At 40.9% G+C, this 21,559-nt stretch overlaps 1 protein-coding gene across 1 annotated transcript; it reads right to left on the bottom strand.

The window, feature by feature from the left end:
- Positions 1–4,899: 4,899 nt before the first annotated feature.
- Positions 4,900–6,300, bottom strand: rrs1 (ribosome biogenesis regulator 1 homolog). Its single transcript, XM_055037636.1, has one exon. It carries the CDS (start codon positions 6,283–6,285, stop codon positions 5,230–5,232), a length of 1,056 nt encoding a protein of 351 aa, XP_054893611.1. The 5' UTR covers positions 6,286–6,300; the 3' UTR covers positions 4,900–5,229.
- Positions 6,301–21,559: the final 15,259 nt, after the last annotated feature.

Here is a 21,559-nt window from a genome sequence, read left to right as displayed (position 1 = left end):
GGTGATCCGAAGAGATGAAGGTCCGGACTTTTGCATAAACACGGGGAGCACTTTCGTATGTAGCCGCCACTTCACACGGGAGGATTTTGTTAGCGGATCCACCACCAGCCGCCTTAGAAGTGGAGCTGTTCCTTTCCTTTTTGCCTGGAATAACTTCACTGCACCGGCAATGAGAGAGTCTGCTTTCGAGAGGGCTAAGAAACGGCAGTTTGTCCTCTCAGAAAACTAGTCAGGCTGAAGATGATACTGCGGACCATGATTATATGACATCCACCCCGCAGGTAAAAGATAGTACGTTGTATATATTTTCCATGTAAGATAATTTCAGTAAAATATAACTGTTGCTATAATAATAATATTATTATTATGATCGCATAATAATGAAATTATGAGATTATGTGGTTATGTATTTTGTGGAGAGATTAAGTCAATGGCATGCTCTGACTCACAACATGTATTGATCGTCACAGAAGTAATGTTTCAAATATATAATTAAAACGTATTACTAACCGTATGTTTTGATAATTTATTTTGTGGTTTTACAGGTGCACTTGATGAAGCTCTGGATTATATCAAGGAGTTGGAGGCCAGACTTCAAAAAGTGGATTTGTCTGCCACACTTTTTAGCTGCTTCTGTGCCTCTGATGACCAGATCAAGTTCTACACCAAATTTCCATCTGAATGTGTGTTCCGGATCTTTTGGAAGTCCATTGCACCCTCTACATCATGCCTGGTGTTCTGGACCAGAGCACAGAAACTTGGAGAGGAAGCATGTGCTGAAGCCAGCCCTGCCCGCTGCATGCCTCTGATTGATGAGTTCCTGATGTACTCATTCAGGGCAGCAGTGGGCATGAAGGAGCAGCTCATTGCTGACATGTTTCAAGTCAGCATAGCTACTGTCAGCCGAGTGACCATCACCTGGGCCAACTACCTCTTCATTGTGTTTTCTTCCATCAACCTGTGGATTAGTCGTGAGAAGGTAAAAGCCAGTATGCCTCAGAAATTTCTGAAGTTCTCTCCGTGTCATCTTGGACTGCACAGAAGTTGCTCTGGAAACGCCATCATCCCTCACCTTACAGTCTGAAACGTTCTCTGCCTACAAGAACCACACCACTCTGAAAGGGCTGATTGGAGTTGCTCCCTGTGGGTTGGTGACATTTATTTCAGCGTTGTACACAGGCTGCATCTCCGACAAAGAATAACGAAGGTCAGTGGAATCCTTCCTCTGCTTGAGCTGGGAGATGAAGTCATGGCAGATAAAGGCTTCCTCATTCAAGACCTCCTTCATGAAGTTGGAGCCAAACTCATCATTCCACCATTTAGGCATCCTGGTCAGTTCAGCAAGGAAGAGACAGAGGAGACCCAGACCATTGCTCGGCTGCGGATCATTGTAGAGCGAGCAATCGCTAGAGTAAAGTGCTACCACATCTGGGATTCCCCGGTGCCTCTCACTTTAATAGGAACTGTCAATCAAATCTGGCACAACTGTTGTGTTTTGGCAAATCATCAAGGCTCATTTTGTGTTGCAAACTAAATTATTTCTGTATGTTAATTGTTGTAATTCTATGTAAAAAGTTAAATGTCTAGACTTTTGCAAAAAGATATTGAATTAAAACACACTTTGGCAGCACACTTGACTTTCTTTCTGTATTAAGTTGAATTGCAAAGAAAACAAATCAAGTACAATTTACAATATCTAGTAAAAACGAAAAAAATCCATAACTATTTCATATTTTATAATTGTACACCATACATTGATTTAACAAAATACTTAAGACAACCTCAAGGAGAAAAATTTTAAAACATAAGTTTCAAGACAACTGCATTTAAGAAAACAAATTTTTTATAAACTATCCAACTGCCTTTTCAAGACATTTGCACATCTCTGTATGTTTCATGAGTAACAACCATTTACAGTGACCAGCTTGAGATTGGATATTTGAAATGCAAAGGAACAAAAGGGTTAGTTACACATTTTATAATTGTTATTGCATTGACATCGTGGAAGAGCTTGAATCCTTCCACATGTTTGTTGGTGGATGAATTAGCCGCTGCGATTTCCTCCGCATCAGCGAAAGTAAGGGCTGGCAAATTAAGTCAGGACGATGAAAAGGACCGGAGGAGGAGAGTCACTTTTCAGAGTACTTGAATTACAGTCACCAAAACAGTTCGTGCCGCAGCCCTTTCAGATACAGCTTCCGGTTGCCGTGAAAAAGGTCTATTAGATAAAGTTCTACAGTGAACAGGCTTTGAATGTTCATCAGAAACTACACCATAAGGAAGAAAAGACAGGAAGTAAAGAAAGAAAGAAAAAAGGCACCAGGAAGGACACAAACAACTTGAGGGGTAAAAAAAGTGAGGTAGGACACAGAGAAGGAAGAGAGAAAGAGAAAGGAAAGATGAAAGTGATCAAGGAGGGAAGGATGGACGATAAGACAGGAAGGTGTGAAGGATGGAAAGTAGGAAGGAAAGAAAAAGAGAAAGAAGGAAGGAAGGGAAAAAGGAAGGAAGGAAGTCAGTGATATAGTGTGGCAGATCCTAACCAGAAGGTTTTAATGATCTTTTATGCTTTAGGGATTTGTTTCTCTTTGAGCGTCTCGTCGCAGGTGCAGAGCAGAGGCCGATCATGAATCATTTCATCAAATCAGAGCTCAACTGATTGAGAGTTATCGACGGCGTCCCACTTTCCTGTGGCATGGCTGAGCAGGAACAAAGAGCAGCGGCTGCCTGGTGATGGGCTGCTCAACAGATGGCGATGGAAACCCTCCTCCTCCTGCTCCTCCTGCTCCCCTGTGCTTGTGTCAGCGGTTAAAAACCATCCATCAATCACACACTGGAGCAGTCGCTCCGCCAGACGATCATATGTGAATGAAAGGCGCTTCGAACCAAAACAAAAACTTCATTCAAGGGTTGCTTATTGGTTTATGTCGTTCGCAAATGCTGAAAGTACAAATCCTGGCTTGGTGAGCTGTCTGTCACTCACTTTCCTCACTGCTCCTAATTCAGGATGATGTTCCCAATCTAAGCACTAAACCCGACGCCAAGCCTTTAAATAAAACCGCAGCTAAGCCTTTTATAGGAAAAACCTCCCTCATGATCACTTCCAGGAAAAAGAAAGCGGTTAAATCATTTAAACTTTGGTACTTTGTGAAGCTCAGTTAATTGTACGTTAAATGTGGTTAGATCAGCGTGTGTCACATTACAACCACAGATGCTCCTGTGTTTTATTAGGATTTTATCCAATGCGCCGACAGAGAGTGTTGTGTAAATGTGAAATGTCAGGGAATTAGAGAAAGGTTTCAGCGTTTTAAAAAGCAGGATGTGCATTTAAAGTACAACTAGATTTGGCTGCAATTATAAGAGTCTGTCTCTATCAGACAGTAGTGCTACTCTTAAATGTATAAAATGCCTGTGTACTGAACCCCCCTTTGGTATCAACACGTCTTAATCTCTGGTTTTGGGATTATTTCTCTTTCCTTACTGTGAGGGATTTCACTAACAGGTGCTGTATTTTGTACTTTCTGTATCCTAACTCATTTAACTGGTAGATGTATTGGTTTTGTTTTGTCCTGATCATTCTCTCCTTCTCTTTGAGGTCACCGGGTCACGTGTTGCCATGGAAACACACCCATGATCAGCAGGACCTGGTGTTTTCAATCAACCTCGCTTGGGAAAATCTACATTGTTTGAGAGGGAAGCGGAGATGCTTTGGATTTGGTTTGGGCACAGATTGTGTTTTTGTTTTGAATTTATTAAGGTTAATTGTAATTATGCAAATGTGTTTCTGGAAACAGATTTGAGTCGATTAGATCTGGTATAAGCTAATGATTTAAAACCTGGGTGGCTCTGATCAGGGAGACTCTCTCTTCTGCTGATGGTTAAATTCACATTTTGCTGTGAAACGGTAACAAAGTGTTTTCTTGCATTTTTGGTGGGCATCGTTTTGTTGCTTTGGCCAGTTTTCAGACCTGAAAGGAGTTTGACACAGATCTCAAACCAACACAGAATCCTTTACTCTGCATTATGTTCTAGATAATTGTTCAGTCACGTTTATGATCGGATACATTTACTGCATTTCAATGAAGGAGCCACCGATCACCACTAAATAGCAGTGGTTTTATGCTCAGTGGCTGAAAATGTTAAATGGTAGAAAATTATTTAAGAAAATGTTAGTTTTATCTACCATTTTAATGAAATGTATTCTGTTAGTTTACATGCCTGGCACCTTTTAAATTTGCTAATATTTGTATTAGTAATATCTTTGATGTGCAGCTTTGGTTTGCAGACAGCCCAGTGTTTTCACCAAAACCAGAATCAAAAGAATCATTTTTAATGGGTTCAATTAAAAAATGAACTTCTGCCTAAAACAAAAGTGCGACTCATTATGGCTGCAAATAAGACTTAATTATCAGAATAGGAGATACACCTATTCTTCTTGCTGTTATGCAAATACAATCTGTATTTATCAAATAAAAAAAGCACAAATCCAATTATTTACTGCAATAGTCACTAGTTATTTCGAAGTGACTTACAACATTAATAAAAATGTGCCATTTTATCAGTTCTCAGTGTTGCATACAAACTGGGACAGACTACAGGCAGTAGTAATCTGATTACTTCAGCTAACAGATTAAGAGGTCAAGCAGGAAGAAAATCTGTGCTTTTGGTCTTGATCTTAAACGAAATGAATAAAGGAAAATGTAAATTGACACGTTACAAAATCTGACATACTGATTATTTAAATAATCATAAAAACACGACTCAAAAACTACTAGGTTTTTGCTGAGCTACAACTAATTTTAATATTATAAATATTTAATCCGTGGTATTTAAGCCAGAGTATGTAACAATATAGAAACCTGAATAATTCAGCTGTATTGAATCAAAGTGACACAGATCAATATTACAAATGTTCCTTTAATCAAACAGTTGTGATAGTAGCCTCCTCTTTTGCAATACATCTTTCTCTAAATAAACCAAACATATTATCAACATTATAATATTGATAAAGTTTTCACATCAAGCCTCTGCAGTGGTTTGAGCATATTCTGAAGAAAACAAATAGTCCATATGAATTTAATCTGCAGCGTCTGGGTATGTTTATACTCAGATTACATGTTTTGTCTACAAGTATCCAAGAATGCTTGGATCAGATTGCAGATTTATTCATCAACATCAGTAAATCAGTTCATTCTGCTGCAGAATAACTCCAGATGAAGCAGGGAATCCTCAGTGCTTCCCTGGTTTTCCTCTTCTCTTCCCTCCTCCTCCTCCAGCTTTCCCCCCTTTCCCTTTGGGCCCCTTCCCTTTCCCCTTGCCTCTCCCCGCCATGTTGCCTTTGCGCCCCTTTCCCCCTTTTCCCCCAGCGCCCTTCCTCCGCCGGGCCGCAGCCTCCTCTCTGTCCTCCTCCCTCATCTGTGTGTTCACCGCCTTGGTGATATCCAGCTTGGAGGTCTTGGTGCCCATGACCTTCAGCAGCTCCAGCTGCTTCTGCTTCTCGCTGGAGAAGTCGCCGATCAGGGGCTCGAACTTCCTCTTCTTGCCGGAGTTCTTGGGGGGTTTCTCTTTGGGCAGGCGGTCCTGGAACCTCCCCACGGACGCTGTGGAGGTCTTGGCCACGCTCACGGCTTTGACCAGCTCGTCTTTGGACTGCTGGGCTTTGGGCAGCAGTCCCTCTCCGGGGGTTTTGACTTTCTGCGCTCTGGCGATGTTCCTCAGGCGGTTCAACTCGTTTTTGGCCACCCGCTCCTTCTTGGCCTTTATCCGCTTGGCGAACTGGTCCTCGTTGGGGTCCGCGGTTTCCGGGACCTCGATCAGCCAGTCTTTGGTGTCGTCTTTGGCCCGCTTGTAGCCCCAGCGCCTCCTCCACTCCTTGGCGGTTTCATCCCACACCAAATTAGTCTTCTTCTTCTTCTGGATGCCTTTCAGCTTGGCGAACTGCTCCCACTTGGTCGGGGCTTTGGGCTTCGGCGGGGGCTTTTCTCTGGGCAGCCGGGTGGTCTGCTCCGGGAGTTTGGCCACGATAACCTCTTCCACCCTCTCCGTGGGCAGTTTCCATATCTCGTTGATGAGAAGCTGCGTGTTGTCGCGGGCCAAGGCCCGCAGGAACTCGTCTCTCTTCTTCTCCCTGAAGTCACAGGGCTCGACGCGGTTCTTGTCGCAAGCCAGGAGGTTCCCGACGTCAAACTCCAGGTCCAGCTCCTTCTGGACCGAGACGCTCTTCAGCCTCTCGGCCTCCTCCTGGTCCGCTTTGGCCAACAGCTCCTCCACGCTGCACGCGGCCATGTTGGTCGGTTCGCAGTAGAGCACGTGAGGAGCAGGAAAAAAAACAAAAAGACACGAACATTTATTTCCGGGTCATGTGCGGACGGAGTGTGTTCCCATTATGACCACGTGGTGGCAGTGTTTCATCAAATATCCCCTGTCCTGTTGAGCAGGTTCAAACACAAAGCTTCAGTGTTTCCATGTTTTGAATGTGCAACATGGAAATAACTGACTGGGAAGGAAGGATGGAAGAAAAGAAGGAACAATTTTAAGAAAAAAGTTTGATGTAAGGATGCAAAAGGGAAGAAATGATGGCAGGAAGACGATATAAAGGGGAACGGAAGAACGAATGGAAGAAAGGAGTGAAAGAGAGGACAAATGTTAAAGAATGGAAGTAAGAGGAGGGAAGGAGTTTCATTCATTATTGATGGCATAGAGGATTGGAGGAATGTGGCAAAAAAGGAGGAAAGAGACTGACAGTGAGGGAAGAATAAAGGTCATGAAGGAAGGAACGAGAGGAAGGAAATGACTGGATGAATGAAGGAAGAAAGTAGAAAAAGAACAAGAGAAGAAAGGGTGGAGTGAGGGTAGGATGGAAGTAAGAGAAGGATGAGGGAATGAAGAAGGGAAAAAAGAATGAGAGAAGAGATGGATGAAAGAAGGGAAAAAAATCAGGAAAGAACAAACAAAGGAAGTCCAATCTTTATTCACTCAAGATTGGAGCAAATAAAGGAACAAAAGAATGGAAGGAGAAAAAGTTGATATGGGGTTGGAAACAACCACACTTTTTAATTCGGGTGTGTTGAGGCAGATTCACATCTAAAAGATGCGGGACACCTGAAGACGAGATCAAAATCGCTATAAAGTTAAAGACGCACTGAACTCTTGATATAAACTGTGTTGCTAATTGTTCAGGAACGATAAACAGGCTGCATAAAATAACTAATTCCCATGTTTATAACCAGCCTTTTAAAGACACTTGCTGCTGCACTGCCTAGTGTAAGTTCATTTATATTCTCCTGGCTTTGTCTGTTGATGCGAGGAGCTTTTTGAAGCACTGGCAACATATGGAGGAGCAGCACATCAGGCTGTGGATGTCACTGAAGTACTGATTTGAGATGACAACTCCCAAAAGCTGTTAAGCTGAAAGGGATGAAAAGGGAAGGAAAATAGAATCGTCACCCCCCCAAAAAAAACACAAACAAAAACAAAAAAAGCATTAGTTTGGAGAAAGCCATTGTCTAGGATTGATGTGTAGACTGAAGCTTGCTCTCTACTGTATTGTTTTCAAACTGAAACCAAATCTTAATTATGTTAAAGATAATTGGTTGTTTTGGCTCCTTTGGGGAGAAGAAAGTAAATTATAGAGCAACAACGCTTGTAATGACAAAACATTGGGATGTTGTAAGAAAGCTTACAATTGTTACCCATAGCAAGATTATTATTTTTTTTCTAGTTGTAGGAGTGGAGATCAATAAATACATTTTCTGAATTTAAACCTAGTCGAGAAAATATAATCCATGTTTTTGTAACATCTCCAAAGATAGAAAATCCAAAAAGGAAGCGATTCGTCATTAATTTTGTCTGCAGATTATTAACCCACAAAATTCTTTTATTTAAACCACACAATAAATAAAGAAGAATAAGAACAAGATGAAACGGAGAGGAAGAAAAAGCTGTTCTATTATTAGGCGAGAAAATCTACTTTGGTGGCACAATGACGGCAAACACAGAAGGTGGTACAGCACTTTTGCAGAGCAGCAGCAGCAGTGCATCATCTTCACAGGATGTCTTCAGGCAGCGCGTTGAGTTGTGGAAATCCTGAGAGCCTCATCAGCACAATAGCACGGCACCACATGACACAGGTAGATCCAAAAGTTTGGGTTTAGAACAACCCTTTTGTAGGTAAATATTTACTTACATTGGACAGAGTTGGGTTTGGGTTGGGAACTTTAGAAAAACTGAAAAAAGGGTTTTCATCCTTAGAGCACAGAATGTCATAAAGATAGCCAAATACAGGATTTTAATCTTTCATATTCTAAACAAAATGTCTAAAAGCTAAATACATTTCTTTAGCTCACAACAATAAATGCATGTTTCTATTTTAAATTTATGGCACATATTTTGACAGTGGTCATGCTATGAATATGGAACCTGAAAAAAATGGCTCTTCGGATTGTAGAGTCATTTTGACAATCCAAGAAACATTGTCTCTTTACAATCAATCAGAACATTACATTACATTAGTCAGAACATTCTCTGATTTATGTTCTCCACCTAACCTGGAGAACATTAATCAGAGAAGAAGCAAAGACACCCAAGGAGCTGGAGCAGCTGCAAAGATTGTACTGTAGAGCTCTGAGCTTGACAGATGATTTGCATTGTGTAGCATTAAGTACGAATTATTTCAGCAGAGGGTTTTCATGCTTTTGTTGCCCCTGTAATTTGATCTCCATAAAAGGTAGGAGCCAAGCTCAAATGGCCAACTTAAAGGAGTTTTAAAAAACACAATTTGGTTAATATTCTACTCAAAAATTACAGCAATGACCCGATGATCAGGTGACTTTATCTCTTGATAATCTATGCAGATGAATATATTCACTCACCACAACACGCTTTGCCTTATCAATAGCTTGAAGTGACTGGACAGATGGATAGATTCCTATGGAGTAAAGTCTTTAAATTCAGTAGTTATTCTGAGAGAGTAGTTTGAACAAGTATAAATCCAATCAACTGCGAAACATGATTGTCCACCTAAACTGGAGAACATTAATCAGAGAAGAAGCCAAGACACCCAAGGAGCTGGAGCAGCTGCAAAGATCCTAAGCAACCGCTGAGTGGTCTGGATAAGAACCGGTAAATGTCTGGACAAGCATGGACTCCTTCTCATTTCTGATGCTTCACATTTTGTGGATTTATTGGAGTGGTTCTTCTTGGACCAGTTGTCTTGCACATATGAGACTGTTATTTGCCAATTATCACCTTTTCAAGAAATGTTTTCATTTAGGAAAATCTGTTTATTTGGTGTGATAATTTTATCCTAACAAATCTGGGAAAGCAAATTACTCACTTTAGGAATTCCTAAAGGATTATGTACCGTCTTATGGGCCAACGTGAAATTACCCATAACCATTTCCACAGTATACCTATTAACCAAGCTTTTTGAGTGCCTTTACTGAACCACTTTGTGCTAGTTTTTTCCCCCTTGTTATTTAGGGTATTTTAATTAATTTGTTTGTATTTTTTGTTCTGAACATTTTATTCTAGCCCCTTGGTTCTTGATTGGGCTAGTTGGTCAATTTTTAAGTTTCTTTCCATTTAACAATATACTCTACTTTATGTACATCTGTCTCATAAAATCCTAATGATAACTTTGAAGTTGGATGTGAAAGTGGAAACTTCAGAGGAGCAAATTTGCAATGATAAGTTTGAAAGACAAAGTTGTCACATGGATCGAACTTCAAATTATCACACACTTTCTATACTAACTCTACACTTTACACAATGAGTAAGGCCTTAAAGGACCTCAAGCGGAAACTGAGGAGGAGGATAAAAGCTTTGCTAATCAAATACTCGTTTTTGTTTTGACAAAATTGTGACCTACTGCAGCTTGGTGGAGACCATGACTCAAAAGATCATAGGGTGTAAGTGATGACATCAATGTAAAAAAAAATGCCTCCACTGTGCTGCAGATTACCAAACTGAGGGACGACCTCTGCAACTTCCCACATCACCAAGCTCGACCGCGCTCTGCCTGCGTCCAGCGTCCAGCATGGAGCCACTTCAGCACACCCTCACACGAACACATACGCAATGCTTCTGCTTGCATGGTCAGACCCCCTCTCTCCTATACACACACACACACACACACACACTTGGACATAATGTTGTTGGAATGATATCTCAAGGACTCTCCATGCCATGCTGGGTCCAGGCAGCCGGCCAGGTTTTTGGGGGTAGGGCTGAACTGGACGGAGAAGGGCGGCGCTTCCAGGAGATGAGAGCTCTGTTTCCTGCTCAGTCATCTGCAAACATTACCCCTGCCGTCTCCTGGCTTCACAAGACTGGGTAACGCTTGCTCACAACAAGGGGTGCAGGTTTACATTCTAGCCTCTTTTGGAGTTTTAAATGAAAGGCGAAGCCATTGTTAACAAGCATTCCCTTCGAAGTGGATGATCAAGTTAATTCTCTGATCTGTCAGAGTGGAAGCAGCAGGTATCTGTGAGGTGCTGCTCTTTGCCAAATGATATTTCTGTCCCAACTTCAGATCAATAAAGGCTCTGACCTCAACTGTCAGCCAACTAAACTCTGTTCAGGATGGGACACTGAGTGGTATGGAAACAGGAAGCAGAGGCAGGAGGAACAAAACTGGCTTTTGTTGTGATATTTACCATGGAAATACATTTAAAGTGCTATTAAAAAACATTTGACTTCTTAACCATTTTATTTACGGTGTGCACTTTCTTCAGTCTTGAATGACAAAGACAAACTGTGTATCTGGAAAAGAGGCTACTTTCATTTACTAAGGAGCAAAGCTATCCAAAACAACCTGACCTGATGTGAAAGAGTGAACCTAATAACCACCATCCTTAATGGCAACTTCTGCAAACAGTGGCAGTGAGTATTAAACATCACTGTAAATTCATTTTGGCCCACTCACCTCAGAAAAATGTCAAAACTTTAGAAAGCAAGAATTGATTAGACACAATACAAAATATTAGTGTTTCTGTAAAGTTAGAGCAGAAGCGGGTTGGTCAAAATGCTCCGACTATAAATCATTTTCATTCAACAATATCAAAATATGACGGGTGAGTTGTCCGGTGGGTTTCATAAACATGGTTTTAGGTTGTCAGACAGGGTCAATTTAAATGACTTATTGATCCTACAGATTAGACAGCATCGTCACCCATCATTCCCATCTTCCTGCTCTGATACAATCCATGCCTCCGCCCACTTAAATTATTGTGAGACGGACAGTCGGGCAGACAGTGAAGTAAATCAAATTTCCTCTTGTTGCCAGGTGTTGTTGCTAAAGTGTAGATCTGCAGGGCATTTAATTCTAGTTTTACATACATTTTCACCACAACGCTTTCAAAAGTCCATAAAACTTTCATTTTATGCATCTGTGACACATTAAGATATAACTTCCAATAACACAAGGTGTTTGTGAAGATAAGAGACAGATATGTATTCCTCTTGACAAAATGCATAAAAATACTTTCTCTGTCCTCAAGCCAAGTAGGTCAAACAATTTTATGTAATAAGGGAACAACTAAAAATACACAAGCAAACTGTCAGCAGCTAATCATGTCTGATTTATGCCAGGATGGTGCTGATGAGATTATTTTGCTCCTCTGTGTGTGGGCCCGCGGCGCTCTCAGCTCCTCTTTGATGCTAACAGGTCAACTTTTGGAAATGGGAAGAAAGTTTCAAGCCTCAAGCTAGTTTTTGCATGGCTGCATTTCTTTTATTTTTCCACCCATGTAAAACGGGAGTCCTGTTATCTGCCGGTAACTGCTGTAGCACTCACATTTTGTTTGCAAACAACAGGCATTGTAGCTTCAAATCCAAATCAAAGGCATTGCATGAAAGTGGAAAAATGTAATGTTTAATCTGTGGATGTTTTTGATGTAATGTGCCACAAGGTGCAGCTGGAACGGGCTCTGCAGCCCTCTGAATATAGCAAACCACTGATCCTGTTAGGGGTTTGTCCCTGCTTGGTGAACCATTCACCAGTTGTATTCATTCATAAAAACCATAAATGTGCAAAGCGGCTTACCGACTTTATTTATATCTCAGTCATTCTGCTTCACGGCAGAGAATCTTTCACAATGGAGATGGATGATAGCGATCAAGTCCTGTTTCCTAGATTGCACTTGCTTCAGGTTATCCTTTGGCTGCATGGAGGGATATATCTTCAGATGTGTGAATGCTTTCTCCATTTATAATTCTGTAGTCAGAGTTTATATAAATATCACAGGTGCTGATTTTGAGCTGTGAACACATGGAAGTGACAGACAAGACAAGAAAAGCACAACATTAGCACCCAGACAAGAACTAAAGGTGGTCAATAAATGAATTTGGCTAAGGACACATTTTTAAAAGATGCTAAGCTTCTTTCGAAACAGGAAAATGACATTTAAAATCCAGAAAAAAAGACAACTGGAGGGAAAAATACATAATAAAATTAATGTGCCTTTCAGCTCTGCAGTCTCTAACGATTATCTGCCTGAGAGCTGTCAAAAACGGGGCAAAGACGTTGAACTGTGAACTCTGTAAGTTTTTGTGTAATCATTATTCATGATGAGTGCTGCCGTTTTTCTGTTCTCCTCTTGATTCTGTAATCTGGTCCCGGATTTCCTTTCTGTTAGTTTTGTCTTTTGCTCCCCTCCCTCTGTGCTGCAGGTCCTTGCTTGCTAATCGTTACACCTGTCCAGTGTTTGTCATTCATTACTTTGGTAATTAGTCTCCTTTTCACTTGCAGCATGCCAGATCCTCCTCATTCCTCTGTCTGTCCTGGCCTCCTGTCAGCCTATTGAGAGCCAGATCTTGTTCCGTCTCTGTTTCCCCGATTCTGCTCTGGCACCGGTTTAATTTTTAAATTTTTTTCAAACCATCACTAGCTGGGTACATCCTGGACAGGTTGTCAGTCAATCAGAAGGCAACCCATACATAAAGAGACATTTAATATTCACCCAAATAAACTTTATTCAGTGGTCGTCAAAATAAAAGCAAACCAAAACTAAAACAAACATCCTGTCAGTGAAGACGATGCTTCCCAGAAACCTCCCACTTAACAACTATGCGAGGTTCCCAAAGCTCCCACAGTCAACGAATATGTTCCCAATTTCCTATTATAGTTGGTGGAAAAGGAAAAAGTACATTTACTTGCAAGCCAAACTTCAATTTCACAGTAAAGGACAATGAAGCACTTGCTTGCTAAAACTCTTTCCATGCTTTACTTGCCAAATATAACAAGAATTTTCCTTTTCTATCTCTGAGTATTAAAATTTGACAACTTCACAGCCTTGGAAAACTGTGCATGCACCTTGAACTTTTCCACATTTTTGTCATGATCTTTTGTTAAAAAGTCATGTTGTCAAAGGAGTTGTTGTCTCCTTTGATCATTTCTTTAATGTTTTCTTTTTCTTATTTCTTGCCATTTCAGTTTGCTCCTTGTGTTGGTTCAGCGATTCTGATTGTTTGTGTTTTGGATTCGCTTCATTAAATTAGCATCTCTGTTTATTGTTCAGGTTTCCTTTCTCCTTTCGGTCTCTTTATTTCTGTTTTTTTCCATTCAACTAACTGCGTTCAGATGTCCCCTAATTAGTAAATAGAGTCCACATACAGTACATGCTGTTCTGCGAAGGCCTTCAAGGTTTATTAGAGAACGTTAGTGAATAACCACAACATGAAGAACATGGAAAACAGCAGACATGTCAAGTTGTTAAGAAGTTTGAACCAGGGTTTCCCATGTTTTGGACACTTTCAACCCATCATCTGAAAATGGAAAGCGTATCCAAACATAACTGGACAGGGTTGTATGCCCAAAACTGGAGAGAATGAATCAGAGAAGCAGCCAAGGTGAATACAGGTCAAGTGTTAGTCATGCAGTTCACAAATGGAAAAGAAAGAAGTTCAGTTTGCAGTGTGTCACAAATTTGACCACAAGTCATAGACGATGCGCTGGAGTCAAATGGAAGGAGGTCTCATGAAATAAGACCAAAAAGGAACTCACTGGTCTGTGTGGAAGACGCAGTCATCGTCATGAACATGTAACTCTCAAAACATCATGATGATGTAGGGATGCATCTCTCTGGAAGATCAGAGTGAATAGAAAGAACGAGAGGAGGTCTTATGGGACTATTATGAAAAAACAAACTTGTTAGAAACTGCAATAGACTGGAGTCTGGGGTGGAGATTCACTTTCCTGTAGGACAATGACCCTAAACACCCAGCCAGAGCCGCGAATGAGGCATTTGATTTAAGAAACACAAGAAAGGTCTGAACACAACCGACAACCTGTGGCGAACTCAATCCAGGCTGACTCCGAAAGAGCAATTTTGCAAAACAGAATGGATAAAAATGTCAGTCTTGAGATCTGCAAGCTTGGTAGAAACAAACCCTGAGAGAAGAAGCGCAAAGTGGCTCTACAATTCAAGACCACAAGGCCACATATGGACATGCACCTCTCAGACTTTTGTGAATGGTTTTTAAAGATGCATCATTTTCCTTCCACTTTAGAAAGCTATGCTCCTTTTGATGTTACAGGACATAAAGTAGCATTGAAATACAGTGACTTACAGTCGCAAATGGTGATGTGAGTGCTTTCGCAAGACACTAACATCTTTCTTTTACTGCACTGAAAATTGTCCTCAGTTCAAATGAGCTACTTTTAAGTAAATAACGATACAAAGAACTTTGAACTCCTCACGCTGAATCGAGCTAATCTAACAGCTGCATGTGCTTGCTTGTTGAAAGCCGTAAAATATCATAAAAATGGACTCGTTATGAGCCTTATCCTCTAAAGCTCTGGAGAACATCTTCACTCTACGATCACGGCTCACACTGAACTTCATCCGGGGTGTTGCCGTGCATCCGTTCCTACAAGAAAAACCGCGGAGAACTAATCCTGCTTAGCTGAATTCACCCTGGATAAAAAAGCCAGAGAGAGATGACACCACCAGACGAGGGCGGCTGGCTAACAAGAGGACCATGTTTAAATTGGGTGACGATATCTGTCCGCGTCACTGAGGACCTTATAGACCTCACTTAATCACACCCGGGGCTTTGGGCCACTAATTACGCTTTTCCTCCTCGAATCTCCAAGCCGAACATCAGTTGTGACCTTATCTCTGTGTCCGGCAGAGTGTTAGCATTCACATGGCAAGAGTGGCGATGAATGTGATTATTGGAGCCCAAAATAATAACATCGACGTCTCCGAGCCACCAGTCGCCATGCAGACCAATTGTTATAGAGCCTCCCCCCCCACCGCCCCACGTCGCTGCCCTTCCTCCTCCAAATTAGAGAAGACGAGGATAAAAATAGTCGTTATGGCTCCGGATCTTTGGGAGAAACCCATGCACAATGCAAGATGTGTGGTAGGGGCTGGGATATTAATAATTCAGGTAATTTAATCTCTCACAACGACACCTACGGCAATCCTGTAATAAAGTTTATCACAGCTCCGGAACCTGGGGAAAAAAAAAGAAAAAAGATGTGCAGGCATTATCAAAGTACAGGAACATACAGGACATAAATGAAGACATCAGTTTAGTGCTTCAGCATTTAAATAATGCAAACGGTTGCTGTTGGGTGTTTCCGATAGTTGCAGTGAATGTTTTGTATCTGTAAGCAGGAATGTTGTCCCGTTTTATTCTGATAATTGTTGTAATTCAGCCACCTTGCAGGGTTTTTAAGCATGGACTGCATGTTTTAGGATTTCACCACAAAATCTTAATTGGATTTAGGTCCAAACTTTGACTATGCCACTCTAAAATTTTCACTCTGTGGGCTTCCTGTGTGCTTTGGAGTTTTGTCATTCTGCAAAACCCAAGTTTGCATCAGTGTGAGGTAGTGAGCTGACAGCCGGACATTCATCTTTAGGATTTCCTGATAGAGAGCAGGATTCAATGGTTCAATTAATTATGCCAAGACATCCAGGTTCTGGAGAGGCAACGTGGCCCCAGACCATTGCACAACCACCTGATGTCCGATGGCCTCATGTGGTTTTCTGAAATGCTGGTACATTTGCAACAGATGTATCAGGACAAGTGCATAAATAATACATAATCTTGTACTTACTCGAAATAAATATTTGTTTTCCTTATACAATCATCAGCCTTATATGTGCACACAGAGAGAAAAAGGCAAGAAGAACAGGGAAACTCTCAAACTTTCGCTAAGCCTGCAGGTTGATGTGTCATCTGGTCCCTCCGGTAGATCCTGAGAAATCCTCTTTGAAGGCTTCAATAATGAGGGCTGGTTTGTCTGAGGACTGGGCCCCTTGTGCAAGGAGCATCCAGGGCCCCTATTGATCTGCTGTTAATTAGTCTGTAGATGCACATTGGTGCATAATGAGACCAAGCAGCAGCTTAATGAAAGTGGAAAGTCACTAATCCCATGAGTGAAATTTCCCTTCAGGGAGGATGTGGGATTCCCTTTAAAGAATATTTGAGAGAGGGGAAACAACATAATATGCTTAAGGATTTATTTAGTATTAGGTAAATCTATTTTTTTAATTATTATTATTTTTTTTACCTGAGGCTCATTGAGAGTCAATCAGAGCTTGTGAAGATATTTAATTTGAACAAAGCAGCTTGGGTGAACTTTGAAAAGTAACCACACCTTGTTGAAAAGGTAAAAGTAAAAGATATACAATAAATTTAGTTGTGCGTTTTCTTTTTTAAATTTACAATCCAGGACAACTTTGAACTTTAAAATGTGGACATGTGAGGAACAAAGTCTGCTGGAAAACTCAAACCCCAGACCTAAACTTAGCCGGGAATGTGTGCCCAAAAAAAAGAAATAAAATAAAATAAATAATAAAATTCACAGATGATTACACTTGCCGTCTCCAGCAGGAAATGCTTTTGCACTGTTTGGCTTTCATTGACTGAAGCACCGGTTTCCATCTGATGTAGAGCACTTCATGCACCCTGAATAGATTTTGAAGAGATCTATGAGGGGGGAAGTAACTTTGTTCCCCTGCCGTTCAGCAGAACAACTCACAGATCAGTCAACGGGGCTGAACAAGGCAGACGGAAACTCCTCATTAGCTAAAGGGCAGAAGTCACCTTGCTCCACTCGCCCTCAGGGCCACTGTCACACATTTCTCGCAGTGTCACCGGCATGCTAAGCGTCCCTGGATCACGATCCGATTCACGACGGAACAGCGAGTCCGCAACCAGGATGATCTGAACTCTTCTTCGTGTGTCCCTCAAAGAGAAATTTGACAGACCGTTTGCTTTGTTCTCCAGAAAACGTTTCTGATTAAATGTTGCTCACGCACCGCTTGCCCCCGCTGCCTTGACTCCCCGCAACAGCTTGTGATTGCAAGCAGCGTTCCTCCCACTTGTCCTCACTTGGAGCTTGACAGAGGCCGAACTGCGTCTTGATCTCATTGGGGATGTTCCTACGATATAAATAATCCGGGTCACATTTCTCTGAGAGTGGCTGCTTTGATGTGCAGATCTCATCTCCTCGCTTTCCCCCAGAGTGCATTGGAGTCTTATAAAAGAATCCAGGTGAAAAACACTCAGTGTTCCTTTAGATCCCGTTGGGACTTAAGTTTAAGCGTCTCTGCTGTTAAAATTGCGATTTATGCTTTGCTTCGCCGTGCGAGACGACTCCCAGGTGTCTTAGAAAATCACAATAGCAAGTGACCTGCATGAACAAGGCGCATTAGCAGAGAGAAACCATTAAAGGTAAGTGGTCGTGTGCCTCGAATATGCTGACTTGTGTGAAGTCGCTGAGTGGATCCTGCTCCTCTGTCAGTCATTCTCCAGAGAAATGCAGGTTGTGACCTTCTTACACTCAAAGATCCGCTGTATAGGAGGGAGGCCTTTCAGGAAGTATTTCGAAAGTTGTGGACAAAGGAGAGGAACCAGGCGTAAGAAGCTCAAAATCGGCCCTTCAAGCAGTGGCTGTCAATAGGCCTTTCTTTTGGAGCTTTGGATCTCGGCGTGCAAAGCAGATTTCCAACACCTTTATCCTTCAAAGGCAGCATTTCTTCCAGCGGATAACACAATTTCAGACTGATACAGAATCTCAAAAAGGCTTGAATCGGTCTTTAAAAAGCACTCCCCGTTTTACTGGGTCTCATCCTGCGCACGTCTGCCAGGTAGGACGTGACGTTTCAGAAGGTGCCTCTCCTGCTGTTCTGCTCCCATTTCGGATCCACCAGGAAGAAGTGAGGAAAAGTCACAACACTCGACTTTGATCGCCCCGACAATCTACTCGGCGGCTCCCCCAAGGTTTATTTTACACTTCAACAAATAAAGCAAAAGTCAAAGCGGTTGTGTTAATTCTCCGAGTTATTTTTTGGGTAATTTACACCTGTTTCATTTTCCCTCTTGGCAGAGAGTTATGTGGAGCGAAAACCCACAGCTACTTCAAAATAAAACAAGACGAGTCAATTTCACAAGATTTCAAACTTGCAGCGGATCGTTTCACGATTCTTTACGTTTTGTTGAAGCCAGGGAAAAGTAGCGCAACAAAGTAGCTTCCTGATGCATTTGTGTGAAACACCTCAGGCTACAGTCTCTACTTGTGGTTGGTTGGGCTCCTGCTCCATCTGCACTGTTTGGAAGTCATTGCCTAACCAGGTTACAGTGAGCACTGTCCACCCTGCGGATGTTTGTCATGCTGCAAAGCTCAGTCAGGCAGTTTGCCTTGCAAAAAGGATTCACATCACTTAAAAGTTTTTTTTTTAATGGTGTGACGGCAAACTTTGACGTATTCTGTTTGGATTTTAGGAGATAAAACCGACAAAAAAAGAAAAACAATGGGACGCCATAAGAAACAGAAAAAATCTGGCCCGTTTTTTTTTTTTTGAAGAGTTGCCAGATCTGTACAGAAAAAAAAAACACAAGTTCACTCTTTTGGCCAACAATCAAGACACCTTTTGTGAGGGAAAGCACTATCCTCTCAGTGAAACATGGTGGTGGCTGCATGATGCTGTGGGAATGTGTTTCTCCAGTCTTGGATGGAAACTTGGAAGAGGGTGCAGAGGACTTCAGTTTGCTTCCAGAAGGAAAGCAGCCTCAAACATTTGCATAGAGATGAAGTGGAGCAATTTGGTGTCCAAACTTTTTGTTACTTGGGCCAAATCATCAAGTCAAAAGTATCATTAAAGTTAAATACATAAAATCAAATCAAGTAAACAGACAGACTGTTTTGTTTTGTTTTGGTAGAAAACAAACAACAAGAGAGTAAAGACTTTCCATTTTGTTCTTTTTACTCTAAGCAAGGTTGACCCTTCAGGAGGTAAATACAAAAGCATGCCACACTTTTCAGATTTGTACCCCTTTTGAATACCATGTCGCTGGTTCCCAATAAAGTACTCCAAGGTTGGTGGTTGTAACGTGGCAAAAATGTGACCCAGTTCCAGGGGTTGTGAATACATCTGCAAGACATTGTCAAAAAGACTGACTGTGTCTCTGGTTCCTTTAAAAAGTGGGCTGAAAAAGATAATGACTGACTGGAACTGGCAAATAATGTCAAAGGAAACATGCGCAGCAGTTGTTTTGGGATAATCTTGAAACCCAGACTGCTTAACCAACCATAGCTTGTCCATGTGAGGGCTTCCTGCTTGTGCTGCATTGATTTGTTTGTGTTTTTGAAGGCGCCGTTAAAGCCCTCGCAGAGAAAGAGATCTTTGTACAAGAAGGAGGAGAAATATTGATCTAAAAAGTATCCAGGGTTGTGTAAGGAGGGTTTAAATATTTCTGTTTTAAGTTATATTTTAACCCTGGGATTCTTTAGCGAAGCTAACGTGTTATGTGTAAGTAACTATCTGGCAGCATATGTGAACAAACTGTTCTGCACCAGCGGTGCATTTAGACGTATAAAATTCACACCAACTTCATTATAGATGGCTGGCTGTTACACGATACGCTAAAAAGCTATTGAGTCAATGCAGAAGAAACAGGGTGGAAAAAGTTTGACTCATAAAATGAAAACACAGTTTTCAAATTTTTGTCATGTTTTATCTATTCCTACAGCTTTAAATCCTAGAAAACTAACTGTTTTGCAACTCATGTTGGGAATTACATCTTTAGTTGTCTTCCATTCTGTATTTTGGGTGATGGACCAATGCTAAGTAGCACAGCAAAAGTAAAAAAAAAAAAAACGAAACATGATTTTGAAGCAACTTTCTAAATGAAAATCTGAAAAGCATTTGCATCCAGCCCACTAAAGTCAATATGTAAAAAAAAAAAAAAAAAAAACATTTCAACATACTTGTATGGAAAAGTCTCTGAGGAGATGCTTTTCACATCTAGAGTGTAAAATTTATACCAGATTTACAAAGTAACTCAATTATATGTTTATACCAAGATTAAATTACATACAGATGCCCTGTTTATTAATCAGATTAGTCAGATGAAGGCATGAAACCATATATCTTTTTTTCTGCATTACAATTTTGAACCACTTTGTGTTGGTATGCTACATAAAATCCCAGTAAAATTTAGTGAGCTTTGTGGTTGTAAATGATAAAACGTGAGGAGGATTCAGTAATATACTTTTCGAAGGCATTGTGTATTTAATAAAAGAGAAAATAAATGTGACTAACATGTAATGCATTGTTGGGATGCACTTTTCAGCGAGCATTAAATTAAAGAGATTTCTTTCCTCTTAAAAAGCTCCCAACTCTTGTGCGGTTTGCAAAACTTGAAAATCACAGAGGGGATGATGACTTCCAGCTTGTTGAGGAATAAAAGATCGGTGTTGCCAGTTTCCAATTCCCTCATCTAATTAACATTTACATAAGTGCAGGTAATGAAATTCATGCTCTGCGATGCTGAAAGGGGTCAAGGAGCTTGGGGAAGCCCATCTGAGTGGACTGTCGCCTCTGTGGGAGTGATGTGTACGGCCCAGTGAGCCGAACACATCAGGAGGCAATGAGAGGGGAAAAAACAATCTAATTACAAAATGCTGCTCACTAATCAAATTACAAGTTGTTTTATTCTATATAAAAACTTCTACTATTGATCACTGAATGTATGCATGCTGCATCTTGATCAATTTAAGTAGCAATTAAAACACTAATTTTGTAAAAACACATATGTATATATATAAAAAGTTTTAAAATATAATTAACCAGGCATTAGTAAGTTGGAACAATAATTAGCAGGTACTCTAATATAATGATCCAATATTAATTTTGTAGGGTTTTTTAGAGGCTCTAGCATGAGAACATAAAATCTCCCAGTCAAGCACTTAGTGAGTTTTTTTGAAAGCAGCACTGTAATTTTAATTGCAGGGACTCATGAAAGGTAATGTAAATTGCTGTCTCTACGGGGCGAGACAACAAAGGCAACCTTTAGCCCATCTGACATATATTATTTCCGTTTTTATTTTCAAAAGAACTAATAAGGCAAATGACGTCTCTGCCTGCAGAGTGTAAAAATTGCCATTAAAATGGAAGAAGTGGCAAAAAAACTTAGTTTACTTTGCAATTTGAGATCAATATTAACAGAAAATATCCTGGAAAAGTTAAGGCACTTAAAGTGATGAGAGGAATTTTTAGAAAATATTAAAAGCAAACTTACTGCAGAGAAACTGGAGAGG

This window comes from Poeciliopsis prolifica, unplaced genomic scaffold (assembly GCF_027474105.1).
Source record: "Poeciliopsis prolifica strain line A6 unplaced genomic scaffold, Auburn_PproV2 SCAFFOLD012, whole genome shotgun sequence".
Lineage (NCBI taxonomy): Eukaryota > Metazoa > Chordata > Actinopteri > Cyprinodontiformes > Poeciliidae > Poeciliopsis > Poeciliopsis prolifica.
This window is presented reverse-complemented; position numbering and strand designations above follow the sequence as displayed.